The sequence below is a fragment of the Manihot esculenta genome, chromosome 11 (genome assembly GCF_001659605.2).
Source record: "Manihot esculenta cultivar AM560-2 chromosome 11, M.esculenta_v8, whole genome shotgun sequence".
Taxonomy (NCBI): Eukaryota; Viridiplantae; Streptophyta; class Magnoliopsida; order Malpighiales; family Euphorbiaceae; genus Manihot; species Manihot esculenta.
This window is the reverse complement of record NC_035171.2, coordinates 1,396,835-1,422,918: the sequence shown is the minus strand read 5'-3', so window position 1 is coordinate 1,422,918 and position 26,084 is coordinate 1,396,835. Positions and strand designations below refer to the sequence as shown.

General features: G+C 26.6%; 1 protein-coding gene and 1 long non-coding RNA gene across 2 annotated transcripts; both read left to right on the top strand.

The window, feature by feature from the left end:
* Positions 1–1,857: 1,857 nt before the first annotated feature.
* Positions 1,858–2,683, top strand: LOC122725053. Its single transcript, XR_006352432.1, has 3 exons — positions 1,858–1,934; positions 2,025–2,270; positions 2,364–2,683. It is a non-coding gene; the product is annotated as an uncharacterized LOC122725053 (long non-coding RNA).
* A 21,368-nt stretch (positions 2,684–24,051) lies between these two features.
* On the top strand, positions 24,052–25,753 carry LOC110626650 (GDSL esterase/lipase). Its single transcript, XM_043961543.1, has 5 exons — positions 24,052–24,340; positions 24,436–24,557; positions 24,647–24,871; positions 24,962–25,211; positions 25,301–25,753. The coding sequence occupies exons 1-5, from the start codon at positions 24,091–24,093 to the stop codon at positions 25,555–25,557; spliced, it is 1,104 nt and encodes a 367-aa protein (XP_043817478.1). The 5' UTR covers positions 24,052–24,090; the 3' UTR covers positions 25,558–25,753.
* The last annotated feature ends 331 nt before the right edge of the window (positions 25,754–26,084 follow it).

Below are 26,084 nucleotides of genomic sequence, written 5' to 3'. Positions count from 1 at the left end.
TGCCTAGTGGATTTCTTTTTCCCTTGACGAATTTATCGCATTGTGAGATTATTTTTCCCTTGATGAACTTGTTGTCTTTTGAGATTATTTTCCCTTGACGAACTTATCGCATTGTGAGATCATTTTTCCTTTGACGAACTTGTTGCTTTGTGGGATACTTTTTCTCGTGATGAACTTTTTGACTTATAAGATTTTGGCAATAAATTGCTTTGATTTTGAAATCCACTATAATGGATGGAAGCCACTGAAAGAGAGCATAAAACTTTTATTTTGTGAAATGTATCATCACTATACAGTTGGTCCTCTTTTATAACTCATATGCAAAGTTAATTCTCATGCAAAATATTTATGTGGAATTTCTTAATACTTATTAGGAATTATGATATAACATTATAAAAATTTAATTTGTACGAGATGACCATAATAACACGTTGATATTAAATTGATGCAGAGTCTAAATAAGATAAATATAAAAGGAAAAAGTAATTATTGCTTACTATGCGTTACCAAGACACATAAGATTATTTTATTGATATGTGTAAATATCATCATCTTGTTAATAAAATAATTAATAGCTTTTTTCTTTTTTTTATTATTTTTAAAAAAAGTCTTAATAAAGCACTAATATTGATAGACTTTCATGCTTAATGAGAGCCGAAGAGATACTTAAAAATAATATTGCGTTAAAATATTTATGTAAGTTATTTAGCGATTGAAAAATTTCGTTGCTGATTTAGCGACTGATATTTACTATCATAAAGTTTGTCGCTCCAATTTAACGATGTAAATTATATTCACAAAAATTTTGTGACGGATATCAAATATTGGATTAAACTCATCAATAATTTATTATCAAAGCTTTTACGATGAAATAAAATATTTTAGTGACGGAAATTTTTTAGTGTAGAAGCCTATATTTCTATTAAATTGTTAAATAGATACAAAGTGAAAACTTCTTGCGAAATAAAATTCAATAGCGTTGAAAAATTTTCATAGAACCCAAATTTCTAAAAAATATGATAGAAATACAAATTTGTCGTAAATCCCTTTTGCGACGGATCACAATTTTTTAGCGATGAAAATTTTCCGTCGCAGAAGTCCAAATACACATAGTGGTGCAAATTTATTGTGAAAACTTTTGCGAACAAACCCTTAGCAAGGAAAATGTTTCATTTAACTTTTTTTCTCATTGAAATTTTATTTACACAAAATCTTTTCAAAAATTAAAATTTATTTTTATTTTCCAAGATAAACATTAAATTTTTATATCATCAAAAAGTCATTGATTTTAATTAAATGAAAATTATTATTATATATAAGATATTGGGTAGGATGAAATTGAAAAAAAAACTAAATAATTATTAAGTGAATTAGGTTTAATAAATAAAAAATTAAATATCTTTGTAGAAAATAAAAAAATTAAAATTTAATATAAAAATTTAAAGTTGCTAATAAATAACTTTATTGACATATGAATTTGATGGTAAATAATTAAATTTTTACTTAGATTTTGATTTTGGTCATATTTGAAGCTGAAAGTATAAAAAAAACAGTAGAGACAGTTTTAGAATTGTTTTAGACGAGAAGGTACTGCCTTAACCAATGCTATAACTCAAACTCGACATACAGATCGTAAGATTTTTATTTGGACAGCTATATAGATTTCAAATTATTTCAAATAGTTTCAAATACAATCATATTAAAAATTAATTAGGATAACAACGATAGAAGTATTAGTAAATTTATTTTACTTCTTTTGAATTTTAAATACATATATTTTTTAGAAAATGTGTATATAAAAGTTGTTTTAGAAGTAGGGTTTCATCTCTCTTCTTTCAATTCTCTTCCTTTTCGTCTCTTATTTATATTAAAATAATGAATTGGTTACTCTTGCAACTGAAGTGGTTGGGAATAATATTTCGGTTAAGATCAAGGTTTGGTCGATGTTTTATACACGATAAATATATAATGAGTTAGTTTCAGCATGTGAGTTAATAAAATGTTATACTTGTGGTTTTTGGCAGGAGTTGTATGATTTAGGAGCAAGGAAATTTGTATTTCAGACTCTGCCCTTGGCCTCCTTCCATATGTTAAGCAAACGCGCAATGATTCCATTATTTCTGAAAAACTGAATTTTGTAGCACTTTTGGAAACTGAAGAACTAGCTCTGGCGCTCAAGGAGATTCAACAACAAAATCCAGCATTCAATTTTACAATCTTTCGGGACTTCTTTCCCATTCTCGGGAGAGTATTATTACCTCCACTTTTTGGTAAGTATATATGTGTAAATAAAATTTCTAAATATATATTAGAGTTTGTGGTTAGCAATTCTTGATTCATATATTAATTGTTGGTTTGAGCAGGATTCAACGAAAGTCGCGTCGCATGCTGTGGCAATGGCACAGTTCGTGGCCAAGGTTGTGGAGTTTTAGGTTATGAATACTGCGTATGTGGTAATAAGAGAGAATACTTGTTTTTTGATGGGACTCATTATAGTGAGGCTACTAATAAACAACTAGTTGAAATGATGTGGGACAAGAAATCAGGTTTCATATTCCCTTATGGTGTTAAGGATTTCTTTGAAATATCTAACTCCACATCTCTCAAGTCTGCAACTTAATTATTAAGTTGTTGCTGTATTTCTGAGGCATCAGCATTCCCTCATAGTCACACTAGTATGGCTTTTATTAAATTTCAGCTTTGTATATATATATATATATATATATTTCTGTGAAATTCTTACATATAGAAACAGTTAAGCCTAAAAAGTATACTCATAATTTTTTTATATATAATTTATGTAAAATTTTCATATATGTAATATAATATATCTTAGTACATTACTTTTATATTATTAAAATTTTAATTAGGAAGAATGGTTTGATGTAATTAAGAAAAAAAAGAAGGGAAATCAAGTAAATATAACTAATGAGAGTAAAATGAAAGTTAAATGTATTGGTAATTCTATTTAATTTGGAGGCTGAAATGGTTGAAATTTCAATTTAAATGGAATTAGTAATTGAAATTTTTTTTTATTATTTTTAGAATTTTATTTAGTGACAATCAATAAAATTAAATTGTGAGTGGTTAATCAGTAGAATGATTTTTGAAATACAAAAAAAATTAATGGTTCTAAGTTATATTTTATTAATGAGTTTACGCCAATCATGTTAATTTTTATATATTTTTTATTATTATTAGATAATTATCACACTAATGAGAGAACTAAAAAGATGATTTTGAAAACATAATCTAATGTCTTTAGGATAAAGAAAATTAAGAAAAGTGGAATGATGATTTGATTTTCTTGAGACTTTCCTTCAATAATATTTCATAATTGATATATTTGATGAGCATTCCAAGTTAGTTTCCATAATATTTTCAAAATCTTTGCCATTCTCATATAAAGAGAAAGGTTAACATATATAAATGGTATTAACAACATATGTAATAGTTAATCTTTTTTTTTAAAAAAAATATTAAATTCACTTTTTTTTTCTCATTGAAAAATTATTTATATAAAATCTTTTTTTATCACTATTTTCACATAAACATTAAACTTTTATATTATCACATAATTTTAATTAAATATAAAATTAATTTTGTAAGATGTTTTGTAGATCAAAAATGAAAAAAATATTTTCACTAACTACTTACTACATTAAAAAGTATGAATTCAAAAACATAAAATTACAACTATACCTATGTAGAAAAAAAAAATTTAGTGTAAAAATTTTAAGTTGCTTATAAATAATATTTATTAAATTAGACCATGAGATAATATTTTTTAAGGTGAAAATTTTATTAAATGCTAAAATTTTTGTATTAGCTTGTGTTTGTGTTGTATATAGTTATTATTATTTTTTTCTTTTCATCATACTAAAAATTTATTGTAATGCTGAACTTTGAATCATAAATTTGTAAATTATCTATTATAAAATGATAAATATAATATAGATTATACTTTATCTTTATTTTAATTAAATTAATAGTTAAAATATTATTAGTTAAACTTTTTTATTTTTTAATCAACTAATCTTATGCAAATCAATTTAAAAGGAAAACAGGTTGTTTTTGTTTAGTTTAAAAAAATATTTGATGTTACATTACATATTAAAAATATTATTAATTTTTTAAAAATAATTAATGGTTATTACACATTAAAAATATTTTTACTTTTAAAAAATATTTAATGTTACATTGCAGGCTAAAAGTATTACTTTTAACTTTTCATTTTTATAAAGAGAAAGTAATTTTATCTTAGTATCTTGTACTCAGGTGGACTCATAATTTTTTTTTTAATGTAATTTTATATAAAATTTTTATCTTAGTATTTTAATTTTCACTAATTAATTAATTACAAAACTAAAAAAAACTTATTTAATTACCATCTAAACAATGGAACTAAAAAAGTTTTAAAATATAGTAGGATACAAATTGAATTTTTGCCTAGATTATCAAATCCCAGCTGAAAAATTACCAAGTTGAGAATAGTAGGAATTTCGCGCGATATGAGGAGCAACACGGGTTTAAGTCATAGCTTATATTGCATCATGCCTCAACAGAAATTCAGGTCAGCAGATGACATAAACTTCGACACACGGGCGTGTAATGTCTTATTGATGTTGTACGCATCATATTTCTTTGGGTATGAACCTCGAAAATAAGAGAGGACAGTGGGTGGATTGGCTTGACAACCTTTATAATATTTACGTCAGTACGGGTATTGAATAATTGAATTGACTATTGAGATAATAACATACCAGATTATAGAGGTTGTGAGCTCGTATTGGATAGAGTTTGGATATTGTTAAAAGTGTATAAGATGATAGAGTTATATTTAGTATAAAATACGAAATCCTATATAAGATAGAATAAGGAATTCTATATAAAATAGGATATAGAATTCTATCAGATAAGAATAATATTCTGATATGAATAATATCCTATTGTAATTAGGATTCTACCACTTTATTAGAAGTTTGATGTGATTTGGATTATTGAGATCCGATTTTAATATTATCTTAATATTGATTACATCAGTAGTCCCCCTCTAGTTTTTGAATCTTAAGGTTAGATATTGGATGGTTCCCTTTGACGAACTTGTTGCCTTGCAGGATTCTAGCTATGAAATACCTCAATGGTTCACTTTGATGAATTGGTCATTTTGCAGAATTATGGCAATGAAATGCCTCAGTGGTTTCCTTTAACAAACTTATTGTGTTGTGAAATTTTAGCGATGAATTGCTTTGGTGGTTCCTTTTGATGAATTTATCACCTTGCAGGATCTTTTTTATGGTTCTCTTTGACGGATTTGTCGCGTTGTGAGATTTTGGCAATAAATTGTCTTGATTTACCTTGATTGTTTTCTTAACGAATTTATCGTCTTATGGGATTCTAACAATAATTTGTCTTAATTTTTCTTTTGATGAACTTGTCGTATTATGAGATTTTGGCAATGAGTTGCCTTGATTTTTTCTTTGACGAACCTATCACCTTGTGGGATTTTAGTAATGAGTTGCCTTGATTTTTTCCTTAACGAATCTATCGTCTTGTGGGATTTTGGCAATAATGTGCATTGGTTTTTTCCTTGACAAACTTGTCGCCTTGTGAGATTCTTTTTCCATTGATAAACATTTCGCCTTGTGCAATTCTTTTTCCCTTACAAATTTGTTGCCTTGTGAGATTCTTCTTCTCTTGAAAAAATTGTTGCCTTGTGGGTTTCTTTTTTCCTTGACGAACTTGTCATTTTGTGGTATTCTTCTTTTCTGGATGAACTTATCGTTTTGTGAGATTCTTGTCTCTTGGCGAACTTGTCTTCTCTTGAAGAACTTATCGCATTGTGGGATTCTTTTTCTCTTGTCAAATTTGTTACCTTGTGGGATTCTTTTTTTCTTGATGAACTTGTCGGCTTGTAAGACTCTGGCAATAAGTTGCTTTGATTTTGAAATCCATTTGAAAGTGAGCATAAAACTTTTGTTTTGTGAAATGTATTATCACTATAGAGTTGGTCCTCTTTTATAGGTGACATAACTTTTTAAAGCTCATATGTAAAGTTAATTCTCATGCAAAATATTTTTGTGAAATTTCTTAGTACTTATTAGGAATTATGATATAACATTATAAAAATATAACTTGCATGTGATGACCCATAATAACACGTAATATTAAGTTGATGTAGAGTCTAAGTAAGACAAATATAAAAGAAAAAAGTAATTATTGCTTACTGCTGGATGTTGGACATATAGAATTATTTTATTGATATGCGTAAACATCGCCGTTTTGCCAATAAAATAATTAGTAGTTTTTCTTTTTTCTCTTTTTTTATTATTTTTCAAAAAAGTCTTTATCAAGCACTAATATTGATAGATTTTCATACTTAATGGGAGCCAAAGAGATACTTAAAAATAATATTGCGTTAAAATATTTATGTAAGTTATTTAGTGATCGAAAAATTTCGTTGTTGATTTAGCTACTGATATTTACTATCATAAAAATTGTCACTCTAATTTAGTGATGTAAATTTTATTCACAAAAAATTTGTGACGGATATCAAATATTGGATTAAACTCATCGTAAATTTATTATCAAAGCTTTTAGGATGAAATAAAATGTTTTAGTGACGAAAATTTTTTGTTGTAGAAGCCTATATTTCTATTAAATTGTTAAATAAATACAAAGTGAAAACTTCTTGCAAAATAAAATTCTTTAGCGTTGAAAAATTTTCATAGAACCCAAATTTCTAAAAAATATGATAGAAATACAAATTTGTCGTAAAACCCTTTTGCGACAGATCACAATTTTTTAGCGATGAAAATTTTCCGTCACAGAAGTCCAAATACACAGACTGGTGCAAATTTATTGTGAAAACTTTTGCGAACAAACCCTTAGCAAGGAAAATGTTTCATTTAACTTTTTTTCTCATTGAAATTTTATTTACACAAAATCTTTTCAAAAATTAAAATTTATTATTATTTTCCAAAATAAACATTAAATTTTTATATCATCAAAAAGTCATTGATTTTAATTAAATGAAAATTATTATTATATATAAGATATTGGGTAGGATGAAATTGAAAAAAAAACTAAATAATTATTAAGTGAATTAGGTTTAATAAATAAAAAATTAAATATCTTTGTAGAAAATAAAAAATTAAAATTTAATATAAAAATTTAAAGTTGCTAATAAATAACTTTATTGACATATGAATTTGATGGTAAATAATTAAATTTTTACTTAAATTTTGATTTTGGACATATTTGAAGCTGAAAGTGTAAAAAAAAACAGTAGAAACAGTTTTAGAATTGTTTTAGATGAGAAGGTATTGTCTTAACCAATGCTATAACTCAAACTCGACATATAGATCCTAAGATTTTTATTTGGACAGCTATATAGAATTCAAATTATTTCAAATAGTTTCAAATACAATCATACCAAAAATTAATTAGGATAACAACGATAGAAGTATTAGTCAATTTATTTTACTTCTTTTGAATTTTAAATATATATATTTTTTAGAAAATGTATATATAAAAGTTGTTTTAGAAGTAGGGTTTCATCTCTCTTCTTTCAATTCTCTTCCTTTTCGTCTCTTATTTATATTAAACTTTTATTTCGTTTAATCATTTTCATGAGTCGAAGAACTTATAAGCTTTATTTTTAGTGTTAGCTTTGATTTTATATAGTTATTATTTTTCAATTATAATTGAAATTTATTATAATGTTGAACTACGTGAATTATAAATTTATAAAAAACTATATATTTCAAAATTGTGAAGAGATTATAGAAATATTTTTTTTTTAATTTAATATATTATAATTCTCAATAAATTAAATAGAGTTAAAATTTTATTAGCTTTATTTTCTTAATTTTTTAATCAATTTTTGTACCAAATCAATTTAAAAGGAAATTTGCTTATTTTAAAAAATACTTAAAGTTACATTACATATTAAAATCATTTATTTTAATTTTTCAGTTTTATAAGGTGAAAGTTTTTTTTTTTTTATTTTAATTAAAATATAATAAAAGATAATTTTTTACTATATTTTAATTAAAATATAATAAAAGATAAACTTGATTGGTTACTTTTTTTTATTTTAATTAAAATATAATAAGAGATAACTTTTTTATTATATTTTAATTAAAATATAATAAAAGATAAACTTGATTTAACTTGCATGAGATAATCCATAATAACATGTGATATTAAATTGATGTAGAGTCTAAGTAAGAAAAATATAAAAGCAAAAAGTAATTATTGCTTACAGCTAGTCGCTAGTTGTTAAATACAAAGGATTATTTTATGGATATGTGTAAACATCGTCATTTTGTCAATAAAATAATTACAAAGTTTTCTTTTTTCTCTTTTTTTATTATTTTTAAAGAAAGTCTTAATCAAGCACTAATATTGATAGACTTTCAAGTTTAATGGAAGCCAAAGAGATACTTAAAAATAATATTGTGTTAAAATATTTATGCAAGTTATTTAGCGATTAAAAAAATTTCTGTTGTTGATTTAATGACTGATATTTACTATCATAAAATCCATCGCTCTAATTTAGTGATGTAAATTTTAGTTGCAAAAATTTTGTGATGAATATCAAATATTAAATTAAACTCATCGCAAATTTATTATCAAAGTTTTTATGATGAAATAAAATATTTTTAGGGACGAAAATTTTATTAGCTTTATTTTCTTAATTTTATTAGTCAATTTTTGCACCAAATCAATTTAAAAGGAAATTTGTTTGTTTAAAAAAAAATACTTAAAGATACATTACATATTAAAATCATTTATTTTAATTTTTCAGTTTTATAAGGTGAAAGTTATTTTTTTATTTTAATTAAAATATAATAAAAGATAAACTTAATTAGAAAAAAATTGAAGTATAAAAAGATTAATAATGTTAAATTTATATAAAAAGATTAATAACTTAATTAGAAAAAAAATTGCAATTGGTCGATCTATATAAAAAAAAAAAAAGAAATTGTAAGGTGGTTGGCACCTATAAGCAGTCACTTCAATGCTCAAATGATGAGTTGCAAAACTTATCACTTTTTTCACATTAAATTTCATAATTTTGATATAAACAATTGGTTTTTATTTTGGACAGGTTTTGAGCTAAACATGAGAAAAGAAACTGAAAGAGACTGTTTTAAAGTTTTTTCTAACTGGAAGGTTATTGACAAATTGCAGAATTTTTGTTTTGCCATCGATACAGAGTTTAAAATTGTTTGATATAAATGCAAATACAATCAAATCAGGATTAGGATAAGAGTCGGAGTAGTAGATTTATTTTATTTATTCTTTTAAACTGTGAATAATTATCTTTTTATTTAGGAAATATCTATATAAATACCTAAACTTAAGTTTAGATCATTTCCACCGTTACGCACCATTTTTTATATTATTTTAGTGCAAAACATTAATTTTTCTCTCGATGAACTTGTCATATTGTGAGATTTTGGCAATGAGTTGCCTTGATCTTTTCTTTGACACCTGTCACCTTATGGAATTTTAGTAATGAGTTGTCTTGATTTTTTCCTTAAGGAACATATCGTCTTGTGGGATTTTGGCAATAATGTGCATTGGTTTTTCCTTTAACAAACTTGTCGTCTTGTGAGATTTTTTTTCTCTTGATAAACTGTCGCCCTGGAATTCTTTTTCCCTTGACGAACTTTTCACCCTGAGAGATTCTTCTTCTCTTGACAAACTTGTTGCCTAGTGGATTTCTTTTTCCCTTGACGAATTTATCGTATTGTGAGATTATTTTTCCCTTGATGAACTTGTTGTCTTGTGAGATTGTTTTCCCTTGACGAACTTATCGCATTGTGAGATTATTTTTCCTTTGACGAACTTGTCGCTTTGTGGGATACTTTTTCTCGTGACGAACTTTTTGACTTATAAGATTCTGGCAATAAATTGCTTTGATTTTGAAATCCACTATAATGGATGGAAAGCCACTGAAAGAGAGCATAAAACTTTTATTTTGTGAAATGTATCATCACTATACAGTTGGTCCTCTTTTATAACTCATATGCAAAGTTAATTCTCATGCAAAATATTTATGTGAAATTCAAAAATTAATTAGGATAACAACGATAGAAGTATTAGTCAATTTATTTTACTTCTTTTGAATTTTAAATATATATTTTTTAGAAAATGTATATATAAAAGTTGTTTTAGAAGTAGGGTTTCATCTCTCTTCTTTCAATTCTCTTCCTTTTCGTCTCTTATTTTCTACAATTTGTTATAGTCGTTAGGTCATGATATTAAACTTTTATTTCGTTTAATCATTTTCATGAGTCGAAGAACTTATAAGCTTTATTTTTAGTGTTAGCTTTGATTGTATATAGTTATTATTTTCAATTATAATTGAAATTTATTATAATGTTGAACTACGTGAATTATAAATTTATAAAAAACTATATATTTCAAAATTGTGAAGAGATTATAGAATATATTTTTTTTTAATTTAATATATTATAATTCTCAATAAATTAAATAGAGTTAAAATTTTATTAGCTTTATTTTCTTAATTTTTTAATCAATTTTTGTACCAAATCAATTTAAAAGGAAATTTGCTTATTTTAAAAAATACTTAAAGTTACATTACATATTAAAATCATTTATTTTAATTTTTCAGTTTTATAAGGTGAAAGTTATTTTTTTTTTTTATTTTATTAAAATATAATAAAAGATAATTTTTTACTATATTTTAATTAAAATATAATAAAAGATAAACTTGATTGGTTACTTTTTTTTTATTTTAATTAAAAATATAATAAGAGATAACTTTTTTATTATATTTTAATTAAAATATAATAAAAGATAAACTTGATTTAACTTGCATGAGATAATCCATAATAACATGTGATATTAAATTGATGTAGAGTCTAAGTAAGAAAAATATAAAAGCAAAAAGTAATTATTGCTTACAGCTAGTCGCTAGTTGTTAAATACAAAGGATTATTTTATGGATATGTGTAAACATCGTCATTTTGTCAATAATAATTACAAAGTTTTCTTTTTCTCTTTTTTTTATTATTTTTAAAGAAAGTCTTAATCAAGCACTAATATTGATAGACTTTCAAGTTTAATGGAAGCCAAAGAGATACTTAAAAATAATATTGTGTTAAAATATTTATGCAAGTTATTTAGCGATTAAAAAAATTCCGTTGTTGATTTAATGACTGATATTTACTATCATAAAATCCATCGCTCTAATTTAGTGATGTAAATTTTAGTTGCAAAAATTTTGTGATGAATATCAAATATTAAATTAAACTCATCGCAAATTTATTATCAAAGTTTTTATGATGAAATAAAATATTTTTAGGGACGAAAATTTTATTAGCTTTATTTTCTTAATTTTATTAGTCAATTTTTGCACCAAATCAATTTAAAAGGAAATTTGTTTGTTTAAAAAAAAATACTTAAAGATACATTACATATTAAAATCATTTATTTTAATTTTTCAGTTTTATAAGGTGAAAGTTATTTTTTTATTTTAATTAAAATATAATAAAAGATAAACTTAATTAGAAAAAAATTGAAGTATAAAAAGATTAATAATGTTAAATTTATATAAAAAGATTAATAACTTAATTAGAAAAAAAATTGCAATTGGTCGATCTATATAAAAAAAAAAAAAGAAATTGTAAGGTGGTTGGCACCTATAAGCAGTCACTTCAATGCTCAAATGATGAGTTGCAAAACTTATCACTTTTTTCACATTAAATTTCATAATTTTGATATAAACAATTGGTTTTTATTTTGGACAGGTTTTGAGCTAAACATGAGAAAAGAAACTGAAAGAGACTGTTTTAAAGTTTTTTCTAACTGGAAGGTTATTGACAAATTGCAGAATTTTTGTTTTGCCATCGATACAGAGTTTAAAATTGTTTGATATAAATGCAAATACAATCAAATCAGGATTAGGATAAGAGTCGGAGTAGTAGATTTATTTTATTTATTCTTTTAAACTGTGAATAATTATCTTTTTATTTAGGAAATATCTATATAAATACCTAAACTTAAGTTTAGATCATTTCCACCGTTACGCACCATTTTTTATATTATTTTAGTGCAAAACATTAATTTTTCTCTCGATGAACTTGTCATATTGTGAGATTTTGGCAATGAGTTGCCTTGATCTTTTCTTTGACACCTGTCACCTTATGGAATTTTAGTAATGAGTTGTCTTGATTTTTTCCTTAAGGAACATATCGTCTTGTGGGATTTTGGCAATAATGTGCATTGGTTTTTCCTTTAACAAACTTGTCGTCTTGTGAGATTCTTTTTCTCTTGATAAACTGTCGCCCTGGAATTCTTTTTCCCTTGACGAACTTTTCACCCTGAGAGATTCTTCTTCTCTTGACAAACTTGTTGCCTAGTGGATTTCTTTTTCCCTTGACGAATTTATCATATTGTGAGATTATTTTTCCCTTGATGAACTTGTTGTCTTGTGAGATTGTTTTCCCTTGACGAACTTATCGCATTGTGAGATTATTTTTCCTTTGACGAACTTGTCGCTTTGTGGGATACTTTTTCTCGTGACGAACTTTTTGACTTATAAGATTCTGGCAATAAATTGCTTTGATTTTGAAATCCACTATAATGGATGGAAAGCCACTGAAAGAGAGCATAAAACTTTTATTTTGTGAAATGTATCATCACTATACAGTTGGTCCTCTTTTATAACTCATATGCAAAGTTAATTCTCATGCAAAATATTTATGTGAAATTTCTTAATACTTATTAGGAATTATGATATAACATTATAAAAATTTAACTTGTATGAGATGACCATAATAACATGTTGATATTAAATTGATGCAGAGTCTAAATAAAATAAATATAAAAGGAAAAAATAATTATTGCTTACTATGGGTTGTCAGACACATAAGATTATTTTATTGATATGTGTAAATATTGTCATCTTGCTAATAAAATCATTAGTAGCTTTTTTCTTTTTTTATTATTTTTAAAAAAAGTCTTTATAAAGCACTAATATTGATAGACTTTCATGCTTAATGAGAACCAAAGAAATACTTAAAAATAATATTATGTTAAAATATTGATGCAAATTATTTAGCGATGGAGAAATTCCGTTGTTGATTTATTAGTGACATATTTAATATCATAAAGCCTGTAGCTCTAATTTAGCGATGTAAATTTTAGTCGCAAAAAAATTATAACGCAATTCAAATATTGGATTAAACTCATTGAAAATTTATTATCAAAGCTTTTACGATGAAATAAAATATTTTAGTGACAAAAATTAAAATTTATCATTATTTCCCAAGATAAACATTAAATTTTTATATCATCAAAAAGTCAATGATTTTAATTAAATGAAAATTATTATTATTATGTATAAGATATTGGGTAGAATGAAATTGACAAAAAAAAATGCTAAATAATTAATAAGTGAATTAGGTTTAATAAATTAAAATTTAAATATCTTTGTAGAAAATAAAAAAAATTAAAATTTAGTATAAAAATTTTAAGTTGCTAATAAATAACTTTTATTAACATTTTTTCCATATTAATTTTTACGAGTTTATTATGAATTTGATGGCAAATAATTGAATTTTTACTTAGATTTTAATTTTGAACAGATTTAAAACTGAAAGTATAAAAAGGAACCAACAGAGACTGTTTTAGGCGGTAAGGTACCGCCTTACCCAAAGTTGTGATCCAAACTTGATGGATATATTGTAAGATTTTTATTTTGATAGTCGTATAGAATTCAAATTATTTTAAATAGCTACAAATATGATCAGAGTTTTAAATTTTGAATATTATCTATTATTATTATTTTTAAAAAAAGTATATATAAAGACTGTTTTAGAAGTAGGATCTCATCTCCTCCATCGTTATTTTTTTAGAGATTTAAGAAGTATATTGAATATTTTAAATAGACAACATATTACTATTAATACAAATAACAATTAGTATATCTATGTTAAAAAATTGAATAATTTAATTTAAATAATTCGCTTATAATTATTGATTAAGTTGGATTTTTCTCTTCTTAAAGTAATTAATTAATTAAATTTACACGTTTGATGAAATTATTAATTAATTAGAAATTAATATAGCGTTTCGTAAATTAATTCAATCTTAAAAAAATCGGTGGGATCCACTTGTTTAAACACTCTAACCAAATAATGAAAAATTAAATAAATTACCTTTTGAATCAATAAACTGAAATCTATTAACTTTGATTATCTAAACTTTTAAATTAATTATTTATTCATCATTCAATCACACCATTTTATTTCTTCTTCTCTCATTCATTTTAAATAATTTTTCTTCTCCTCACTTGTTATAAAAATTAAATAAATTTAAGATTTATATGGAATCGACACACATTATTTTATCTACAAAAATTATTAAATTAAAAATAAAAAATCAGATTGATGGATTTAGCACCCTCAAAAATATTTATCATAATAATTGTAATCAAATCAAAGAATTTTTAAGATTTCATACTATTAATTACCTTTTAATTAAATTAGGTCATGATATTAGTCTTTTATTTCTTGTAATCATTTTCATGAGTTGAAGAACTTATAAGTTTTTTTTTTGTTAGCTTGGATTGTATATAGTTATTATTTTTCAATTTTAATTGAAATTTATTATAATGTTGAACTAAGTGAATTATAAATTTATAAAAAAATTATATATTTTAAAATTGTGAAGAAATTATAGAAATATATTTTATTTTTGTTTTAAATTTAAAATATTATAATTCTCAATAAATTAAATAGAGTTAAAATTTTATTAGCTTTATTTTTTTAAAAATTTTTTAATCAATTTTTGTACCAAATCAATTTAAAAGGAAAATTGTTTATTTTAAACAATACTTAAAGTTACATTACATATTAAAATAATTTATTTTAATTTTTCAATTTTATCAGGTGAAAGTTACTTTTTTTTCTATTTTAATTAAAATATAATAAAAGATAAACTTAGTAAAAAATTGAAGATGGAGAGACAACTCTCTCATTTTCGGGCTGAAGATGGAGAGACAACTCTCTCATTTTCGGGCTGAAGATGGAGAGACAACTCTCTCATTTTCGGGCTGAAGGCCTCTTATAGGTGGCTGGAGAAACCACCTTCAGCGGCCGAACAGGAAGGTCCAGTGCGATGACTGTGCGGTTGTCGAAGTCGGTAAAAAATACCTTTTTAGTTATCAACAATTTTACAACTGTAGATAGTGGCAAAATGATCGAATCCACAGGAAATTGATACTTACCTATTGTTCTTATCAAGACCAAGTAAACAAATTGAAAATAAAATAAAAGGGGGGGGGTTTTGAGATTGATGAACTGTAACGACCCAGAAACCGGACCGCTACCGGCGCTAGGATTCAAATCGACTTAAGGTCGCCGGGACCCGTAGCAAGCCTAATATATATCCTGTATACCTGATAACATCCCATACATGATCATACATTTTCATAAAAATTTAAAACTTTCCATATACCAAGCTTGACCTGTACATGCACTATAACCATATACATAAAAACCCCATACTAGAGCCCTCATCAAATGTTCTAGTGGGTCTACATAACTGATCGCGGTTGTCGAAGCCGGTCAAAAATAACCTTTCTGGTTATTAACAATTTACAACTGCAGATAGTGGTGAAAGGATCGAATCCACAGGGAATTGAGAACTTACCTATTTTCCTTATCAAGACCAATAAAATAAACTGAAACAAAAATAAACTGAAAAAGAAGAAAACTAAAAATGAGATAAATTGAAACGAGATAAAACTGAAATGAGATAAAACTGAAAGTAAAATGGGGGGTTTTGAGATTGATTCAATTAAACAACTACTGAAAGCAATAAAATAAGTGAATAATAAAATAAAAGAGAAATAAATAATAAGAAAGCTCTAGTTGAAGAATTGGATCCACTTCAATTGTTGAGATTGATCATTGACACTTAGTTTCTTTTGATTGATTCAATAGATTAGTTATGGAGATGGAAGACGCTTCTCACCACCATGTCTCTCCTTATGATTAAACCAATTAGGGAACATCCTCTAATTAATTACTAATTAAGAAATTGCCAAGGAACGTCCTTGGGCCTTAGGCATCAAAACAATTGTTAATTGCATGAAGAGATAGAGAGATCCAATCCTAACTACTCAAACGCATGAGATGTCGTTAGATCATACAATTTCCTTAGTTTTTACACCAAGTGTTCTTATGTTTGAATAATCCAAGCAATTACGGACTTAAATCATCCAAACTAACATATTATTACTTTGCAATCAAGAATCAACGTAGATCTAAACAACAAAGCAATATTGAAATCAAGCATGAAATTGCACAAATATTGAACAACTAAAAGTTAAACAATGTTTGATCAAGTCTCCCAATCCATATAACAACTAAACTATCACCTAATCTTCAACTAGAATAAAAGATTTCAGCCTCTCATGACTGAAACAAAATCAAAAATAAAAGAAAAAAAGAAAGGTAGAAGAAGAGATGTGAATCCCATAGGTGTCACTAAGGGGGTGTGTAAAAGAGTATGGGGAGGCTCCTTAGGAGTCTTTTTATAGTTGAAAGTATTGCCCTAGGTCTCCTTGCTGCCCAAGAGGCTACTTGTTGCCTAAGTTGTGTCTGAAAAGGAAAGAATCGCATTGTAAATTATTCAGAAGGAAAGAGGTGCGCGGCATGCACTGCAGAAGGAAGTTGTGCGCCTTGCTCTTCAGAAGGCAAGAAGGAGCGCAGATTGGCTCTCAGAAGGGAAAGAGGCATGCTTCAAGGCTTCAGAAGAGGAAAGAGACGTGGCTTTAGCATTCAGAAGAAAGGAGGCACGTACCAAGGGATTCAGAAGAGGAAGGAGAGGCGCCTTGGTCTTCAAAAGGCAGGTGGCGTGCGCATGGACTGCAGAAGAGGGAATGGAGCGCAGTCATTAATGTGCAGAAATGGAAAGATATATGTCCTGTCTTTCCTTTTTAGGTGGAGCCTTCGTTTGAATTTTGAATGCTGAATACAGAAGAGGCAAGTGCATCTCCTTGAAATCTTGCTGCCTAAATAGGAAGATTTGACTGCTGCAGTGTGTGCACATCTTTGAATGAGGAAAGAAAGATCTACGATTTGAATTTCAAATAATCTTCTGACTGAGTTTTCCTTATTTTTTTTTGCTTCTGCATTTTCCTTATTTGAAAACTTTTCTTTTCTGAAAACTTTCATTTTTTGGCACTTTCCATATTTGGCACTTTTTGGCAGTTTTAAAAGCATTTTCTCCGGATTGTCCCTTTACACCTAATATCTGCAAAACATGATTAAATCCACAAAATTAAGCAGAAAATGTACAAATAAACATCAAGAACATAATGATAAAGTTGATTAAAATATGCTCTATCAAATACCCCCACACCTAACTTTTTGCTTGTCCTCAAGCAAAAAAACATAGTCAAACAAGCTCTCTTTGCTCTAGATCCTTATTTCCACTTAAGCTCTTACTCAAGACGCCTATTTTGAATCATTGCAGTGAAGAATATATGCATCAAAGTTACTCACCTTCTTTCCTTGTTTCCCTTTACTTACCATGGCTAGAATTTGTTTTACTCAAGAGAGAGATTACACATGCACATGTTATTGCTCAGTTAAGACTTTTTCTAGCTTTCAGAGTGATTTGCCCTTACCTTGAAGTACTTTATTCCGCTTTTTGTACCTTAATCTTGCTTGAAAAAGTCACCAACCTTTTGACGTGAAGGTACATATTGGTGATACCCACCCCCAGTTACTCAGTTGGTCACCTGTCCAAGTGGCTACTAGCTCTGTTCATAGTCTTTCAACCATTGGAACAGTTTTCAATTGTGCTTATGAAGTCTAAACCTTTACTGAATTTCTTTAATCAATGCATTGGACAAATCAACACCAATTGCTAAATCAAGTCATGTTAAGTTCATTCATACAATTTCAATTCATTCTCTCTAATGAGTGTCATCAATACATTTTTCACCATGGCAAGCTCAAAGATTCAATTCAAAAGGCAATTTCCAAACATAAATATAACTCATTGCAATTGATTCAACATAAGTTTAAAGAGTTATCACATCAATGGGGTCATGGAAAGAAAAGCTCATTCAACATAGTCTATCAGTTTGAGTAGAGCACATCAAAACACAAACGAGAAGTTGTAGAAAAATGAAAAAAATCACACTCAAAATGAAAATAAAAATTCAAACTGAAAACTAAAGCAAAAATTAAAAATCCAGAAATATGCACCCCCACACCTAAATCATGCATTGTCCTCAATGTATAGGAAATATTAAAATGCAAAAGAAACTGAGTACTCCCCTGGGTGTGGTGTGCATGGTGCGATCCACTTGATCAAGGCTCAAGTAATTGGGGAAGGAAAAAGGATCCCAACTGCATTAAGCAAAAAGTGTAGCACGCCCTTTGATTTTGTCATAGCCCATCCCATTTTTTCCATGTACTCATGAAGCAACATGATTAGCTTCTCTTCTTTCAGATGAGGTGTGCCTCTAGCCCTTATGTTTGCATTTTTGAGATGATTGGGAAGCACTTTGAACTCCAATTCATGTTTCTCCATGTGTAGCTGCAAATTGGTACTAAAGTTTGGCAAAACAAACTCTACCTTATTCGGAGGTTTGGGCAAGCATTGATCAGTATGGTCCTTTGGTTTGGGTGCTTGGAATTCCATTTGTTCCTTGTGAGCATGGGCTGTTTGCATTGGATCTATGGCTGAATTGGTTTCAGTTTGCTCCTTCTGCGCAAGATCTATCTGCAAGGGAAGACTGGAAGGAGTTTCAGGCGATGGAAGCTGAAGAGGTGCGATGGGAAGTGTTGCAAGACTGTCTTGCGATCCAAGTTGAGGTGGTTCGGTTGGAGTTCCTTCTGACTGCGCAAGATTGATCTGAATAGGTGCGATTGGCTCTCCCTTGTTTTGTGCATGGTTGCAGTCCACCTGTTGGATGCAACAGTCAGTTTCTTTCAGTTTTGGCTCTTTCTGGCTCTCTTCCCTGCAAGGATCATTGTTTAGTATATCATCTTGATTTGTATAAAAAACATCTTTGCTCAAATAATCAATGACATCTAAACTATCAACAGGTTCTATTTGACTAGTTTGTTTGGACAAACAATTTTCTGATTGTTTCTCTTCAGCAGCTTGCTCTTGTACTTGCCAACTTTCATCATCTGTCTCATCATCTTGAAATTCTTCCTCTCTTCTCAACATGTTTACATTCATTGAGGTGGCCAGTTGATCATATGTGTACGTACTTTGATCCCAGTCGTGAAGTTGTCGACGACCATCCCTACGTACTCTTCGCTGGAGTAGTAATGCAGTACACTGAAACCGTCGGTGACTTTCCCATAGTCATTGGTTCCAAAGCTGAATAAGTAAATGGCTTTGGACAACAATGCTTCGGTCTCTGAATCACCTAATTTATGCCTTAGCCGTTTCTTCACATTCTTGAAATTACTAAGCTGACCTTTAAGGTGTATTACCTATTTTTGAAAGCAAAGATATTAAATCAAACTCAATCCTCTCCGACGACCAACCCACAAAAAGATGCGAAGTATGAATGACAAGAGGAAGATCACATACAATTTTATCAGGATTTACACCCAGAACTTCAGCTCCTCCTGATGCAAAGTTCACTCCATATCTCAATTGACGATTTCTTGTCTGACGATATGGTAGGGGGAACGGTAACTTGGCATATTCAGCTGCAATAGATAATATTTTTTTTGGTCGGGAATCATAAACAATGTATATATTAACCTACAATTAGAGAAAAATATAAGTTCCATACCGATAAAATCTGGAATCAATCGACCATCAGAAGCTCTCCCAGTAGGATGCTTGAAGAATGTTTCACCGTAGGGCCAGTAGCAAGCTGAACTTGTGGGATTGTTATTATTTCCAGTATCAAATAGAGAGTCTCCAAATATGAATAAAGGAGCATGATTCTCTGGAGAGGGTAGATGACTTGTGCTGATAATGTTTAGTTGTTTAGGTTGTATATATGTAAATTTTTTTTTTATATACAGTTTAAATTTGAGATCTCTTAATTATAAAAAAAAATTAATTTCAATAAATTAAAATTTAATAATATTTTTATTTATTTATTTTTTTAACAAAACATATCATATATGTCTTATAATGTTAATTAAATATTTAATGATATTAATAAGTTTTAATTTAATAATATTGAAATCATTTTCATAATTTAGACATTCAAGTATAAAAGTACTTAAAATTAACAAATATTAATGGCGGGATTTTACTATACAAGTTAGTGATCTACGGTTGAGACTATCTATATATATGGTAGTTTAATATGCAATAGGCCGAAATGGCCAAATCAAAGCAGAGTTTAATGTTTGGTTTGGGCCTCCTGGCCCATTTAAAAGAATTCTGGGACATCGAGGCCCAATTCGAAATTTTGAGCCATACAAATGCAGTATGACCTTTTGAGCCAAATTACAGCCCAATTTATATCTTTGAAAATTATTTAGGCCCAATCTATGCCCATTAATTAAATTTAAAATGAATTAAAAAAACACTTAATGCTTAAAATCTATCTTTTTCAAACGCAAAAAAGTCATGAGGTGGGTATTCATTGGAGTACGCGAACGGTTAGTAGTCTCATTTCATAAAAAATTTATAAGACTTTTTATGTTCATGTCACAAGATATGTATTTATTAGGCCAGTGATTAGAGTTGATCTTGATTTAGGACACCACGAGACGAGTATCTATTAGGCTAATAACCAAAGTTGATCTCGATTAATAAAATTTTTATGCCGTTATCATAATCGGATAAGTCAATGTTGCTCCAAGTTGTGAAAATAATTATCACTTTCGAATTTAAAGGATAAAAAACCAGCGAGAGACTTTTGATATAACACAATAATTATTTAAAGTAAATCATATGTTTGCATTCAAAGACAGAACCACGTGACAATAATTTGATCAAATGATATTCGGTTCCAATGAAAGAAAAGAAAATTCGAATACTTCATGTCTCAACTTTTCATCAAAACTTACACTTTTAACCACACGGCGAGACTTCTTAGAAAATTAACATTAGAAAACGTAATACAACACATTTCTATTATATTGATTATCGCAGAATACCTATCCATTAACTTGTATCAGTTAAAATTTCAGGAAATATGATAAATAACTCTATTTTTTTGCAGTATAACAGTTAATAATTATATAAATTAAAATATTTAATTTTTATACAACTACTCTTGAGTTTAAAGTATTATATTATATAAAATAAGAAATTTATTGACTTAGTATCGGACCAGCCGTTGGAGGCACCAATCACCTCACATCACGCTTTTTTGGTAGATTGACTAATTGTAACGTAATTATGTTTCAACTACATAAATATTATAATATTATAATGAATTTTTTTAATTAAATATATAAAAACATATATATTTTAAAATGACATTAAAAATATTGAAATTAAAAAAAGTCATTACATAAATTAAATAATTTATATAACAATTTTACATCTAAATTATTTTTTTGAATATTTAAATATTTAATGATATAATAGTTTTATTTATATTTTTATAGAGAAACATCAATTTTGTACATCTTCTGTAGTTAGAAAATATATTTTGTTGGACCGTAAAACCTAAACTTTACATGAATTCTCTATATTTAACACATGATTGCTGAATTGTTTATAGACATTATTTTAAAGAATAATTACTTTTTAACTTTCATTATAAAAACATAGCGATTAAATTTATCAATTACATTATAAAAATAATCGTTAATAATTTTAACGATTACTTACTAATTATTTAAAATATTATAGTGTTTATATATTAAAAAAATTAAACTAAATTTATTTGTATATTATTTTTTTATGAATCAAATATTATCATATGATAATATCTAAATAATTCACTAAGATCAATTGTTGAATGCTTTCGTCAAATAAAATATTTTATTGCCTAAAAATGTTTTATTGAATAAGCCTAGTGAATTAAGTTTAAGGTAAAAAGTAAGTTAACAAGAATATTAAGTAAAGGTGCCAAAGTTCTCTCTCTAATTAATTCTGTATTTATCAATTATTTCAATGAACAAGTAATTGTGTCTTTTTAATGAAATTAATTCTTAAAACTCTAAGATCCTTTGTTTTTTTAATTAAACTATCGTTGGTTTTTTTTTTATTGTATTAAAACCTATCAAGATTTATTATTAATTTATAAAATATATAGGTAATTTACATCAATTCTCCTTTAACTTAGATGATAATTTTATTTTAATCATTAATTAAATTTAATTTATTAAAATAAAATCAGTAAACTTAATATTTGTTTAAAAAAAGTCATCTCTACCTGCAACAGCAAGTTTTTGCTGTTGCATGTAAAAAATATTCAATTATTCATTTTACTCCAATCTCTTAAAAAGAATAAAGAACCCCCCTTTTACTTTTTTTTTTCTCCTTCATATTTTTTATTATTAGATTAACTATTAGTTATTTATTAAGAAAATTATTTTACTTTAATTAATGTATTAGGAAAATTATATATTATTCATGAAAATTTAAATTGAAATAATTGGAATAATAATAATAAATTTAAAATGTTATAGTAATATTTTAATTTTATATAAAATAAAAATAATAAATAAAATATTAACTCATATTTTACAAATTATTGTTATTAAAGATTAATGTTTTTGGAAAAAAAAATGAGCACAAATATATTCAAGTACATTTTTTTTATGATATTTTAAAAATTGAAATATGACATATGTTTTTTTCTATATATTATATACGTTATGTTTTTGGTATGTATTATATAATTTAAATAATATAAAAATAATTTATTAATTATAAATTAAGTTATTTATATTATTTTATCAAATATAAAAATATATCAAAAACACTTAGATTTATCTGGTGGTAAGTGTATCTGAATAAATATGAGAAATTTTAAATTTTATTCTCTTAATTTCCATTTAAAAAAAAATACACCAAATGTTATTAAAAAATTGCATAATAATACTTCAAACAATATATTAACTTTATTATTTAAATAATTTATAGTATAATTTTAAAAATATAAATAAATAATACGTATAATGTGCTGACCAAATGACTAATTTTTCGGTTCTTTATTACTAAAACTGAAAGCTGAAATATTTGTGTTGAAATTCATTTTTCATTTTAAAAAAATAAATTAATATTTCATTAGAGTAATTCATAGAACGTGATGTATTTTTTATTTTTTATTTTTATTTTATACAAAATTAACATATATCATGTAATAATAAAAATGATATTATAAATTTAAATTTTATTTTTATTATTATTGCTTTTCCAATAATTGAAATTATATATATATATATATATATATATATATATTAAATTTTATAATAATTTAATTTTATCAATAAAATAATTTTATTAATAAAAAAAAGAGAAGAGAGGCAAGATAATATTTTTATTCTTTTTAAAATTAGGGCAATATGGGTAATCAAAATCTTTTTAATCAGGAAATCTGTATTAAAGACCTTCTCTAAAATAAATAAGAAATTGAGAGATTTTATTTTAACAAGCCGCTGAAATAAAATTATTATATAATTAAATTTAGAGACGATGTGTGTAAATTACTCTATAGTATTATTATTAATTTTAGTTTATCTCTAAATAATCAAAATACAATTACACATTTTATTAAAATTAATAATACAGTATACACAATGAGCGAGTATAAACAATGTTGAATGCACATTAAAAAAAAAAAAAGAACTAGCAGTGATATTATATTTAGTGATGGATAATATTTTAGCCTCTTAATTATTGAAATTTAGTGATATTAAATTTAGTAAATTTTTTTTACATTTATTATATTTAATTTATAATTAATGCTTTTGTGCATATAAATAATATAAAATATGCAGACACATAAAATTGATGAAAAAATTGATTTTCACATTTGCAAACGCATGCTGAATAGTAAATCTAACATCCATTATAAAGAGGAATTGGAGATGGCTTAACACAACCACAAAGAAACCAAGTCTGCATATGTTTAATTGAAGTTGCGCAATGGCAAGTGTAGCTTATTCCATCTTCATCTTAAGTTTATTCGTTTTCACCATTGTCAATCTACATCCAGTTTCCTCTGAGTTTGATGAGTATTTCTTCATCTTTGGAGATGGACTCTATGATTCAGGCAATACTGAATACATAATTCCTGACGAGTATCTTCCCGTTTATCACTCCCCATATGGCAACACTTATTTTAAACATGGCACAGGAAGATATTCGGATGGTCGCCTAATTCCTGATTTTATTGGTATGAAATAAGATATATATATTTATGCATAGTATTATAAATAGATTAATAAGAAACTGATGAAATTTAATGTTGTACTTTGATTGCATGCACAGCTCATAAGGTTGGCTTTCCTGATTTCATTCCCCCGGCCCTCAACACTAGTGCAAATTTCACTTATGGTGCCAATTTCGCTTCAGAAGGTGCAAGTGTTTTCGATATTCAACAAAACAATTCAGTAAGCACTCAATTAATTATCAATTGAAATTGAATGATTCCTTTGAATGTAATTACATGTAATAACTTAATTTCTTTCTTGATTTTTAGCTGAACTTTCGAAATCAGGTTAGACACTTCATAGAATTGATAAAAGAATGGAGAGCCGACCTACAAAATATAACCGAAGTCAATAGGAGGTTGAAGAAGGCTGTTCTCTTAATTAACATAGGGACTCCTGATATTTTGAATGCTAATATCACTTCTAACACCACCGACGCTCAATTGGAAACTATTACAACGGAAGTGATTGGGAATATTTCGGACAAGATCAAGGTTTGGTCGATGTTTTATACACGATGAATATATAATGAGTTAGTTTCAGCATGTGAGTTAATAAAATGTTATACTTGTGGTTTTTGGCAGGTGTTGTATGATTTAGGAGCAAGGAAATTTGTATTTCAGACTCCGCCGCCCCTTGGCTTCCTTCCATATGTTAAGCAAACGCGCAATGATTCCATTATTTCTGTAAAACTGAATATAGTAGCACTTTTGGTAGTTGATGAACTATATGCGGCGCTCATGGAGATTAAACAACTAAATCCAGCATTCAATTTTACAATCTTTGGGGACTTCTTTCCCATTTTCTGGAGAGTATTATTACCTCCACTTTTTGGTAAGTATATATGTGTAAATAAAATTTCTAAATATATATTAGAGTTTGTGGTTAGCAATTCTTGATTCATTTATTGTTGGTTTGAGCAGGATTCAACGAAAGTCGCGTCGCATGCTGTGGCAATGGCACAGTTCGTGGCCAAGGTTGTGGAGTTTTAGGTTATGAATACTGCGTATGTGGTAATAAGACAGAATACTTGTTTTTTGATGGGACTCATTATAGTGAGGCTGCTAATAAACAACTAGTTGAACTGATGTGGGACAAGAAATCAGGTTACATAGTACCTTATGATCTTAAGGATTTCTTTGAAATATCGAACTCCACATCTCTCAAGTCTGCAACTTAATTATTAAGTTGTTGCTGTATTTCTGAGGCATCAGCATTCCCTCATAGTCACAGTAGTATGGCTTTTATTTCCACCAAATAAATAGCAAGATCATTTCTTCTTACAGTGTATGAAGAGGTGGCCGGTTAAATAAAGTTGGATGTGATGTTCTCGAAATTATAAATTAATAAAATACTTTTTTTTTTCTTTTATTAAATTTCAGCTTTGTATATATATATATATATATATATATATATATATATATATATATATTTCTGTGAAATTCTTACATATAGAAACAGTTAAGCCTAAAAAGTATACTCATAATTTTTTTATATATAATTTATGTAAAATTTTCATATATGTAATATAATATATCTTAGTACATTACTTTTATATTATTAAAATTTTAATTAGGAAGAATGGTTTGATGTAATTAAGAAAAAAAAAGAAGGGAAATCAAGTAAATATAACTAAGGAGAGTAAAATGAAAGTTAAATGTATTGGTAATTCTATTTAATTTGGAGGCTGAAATGGTTGAAATTTCA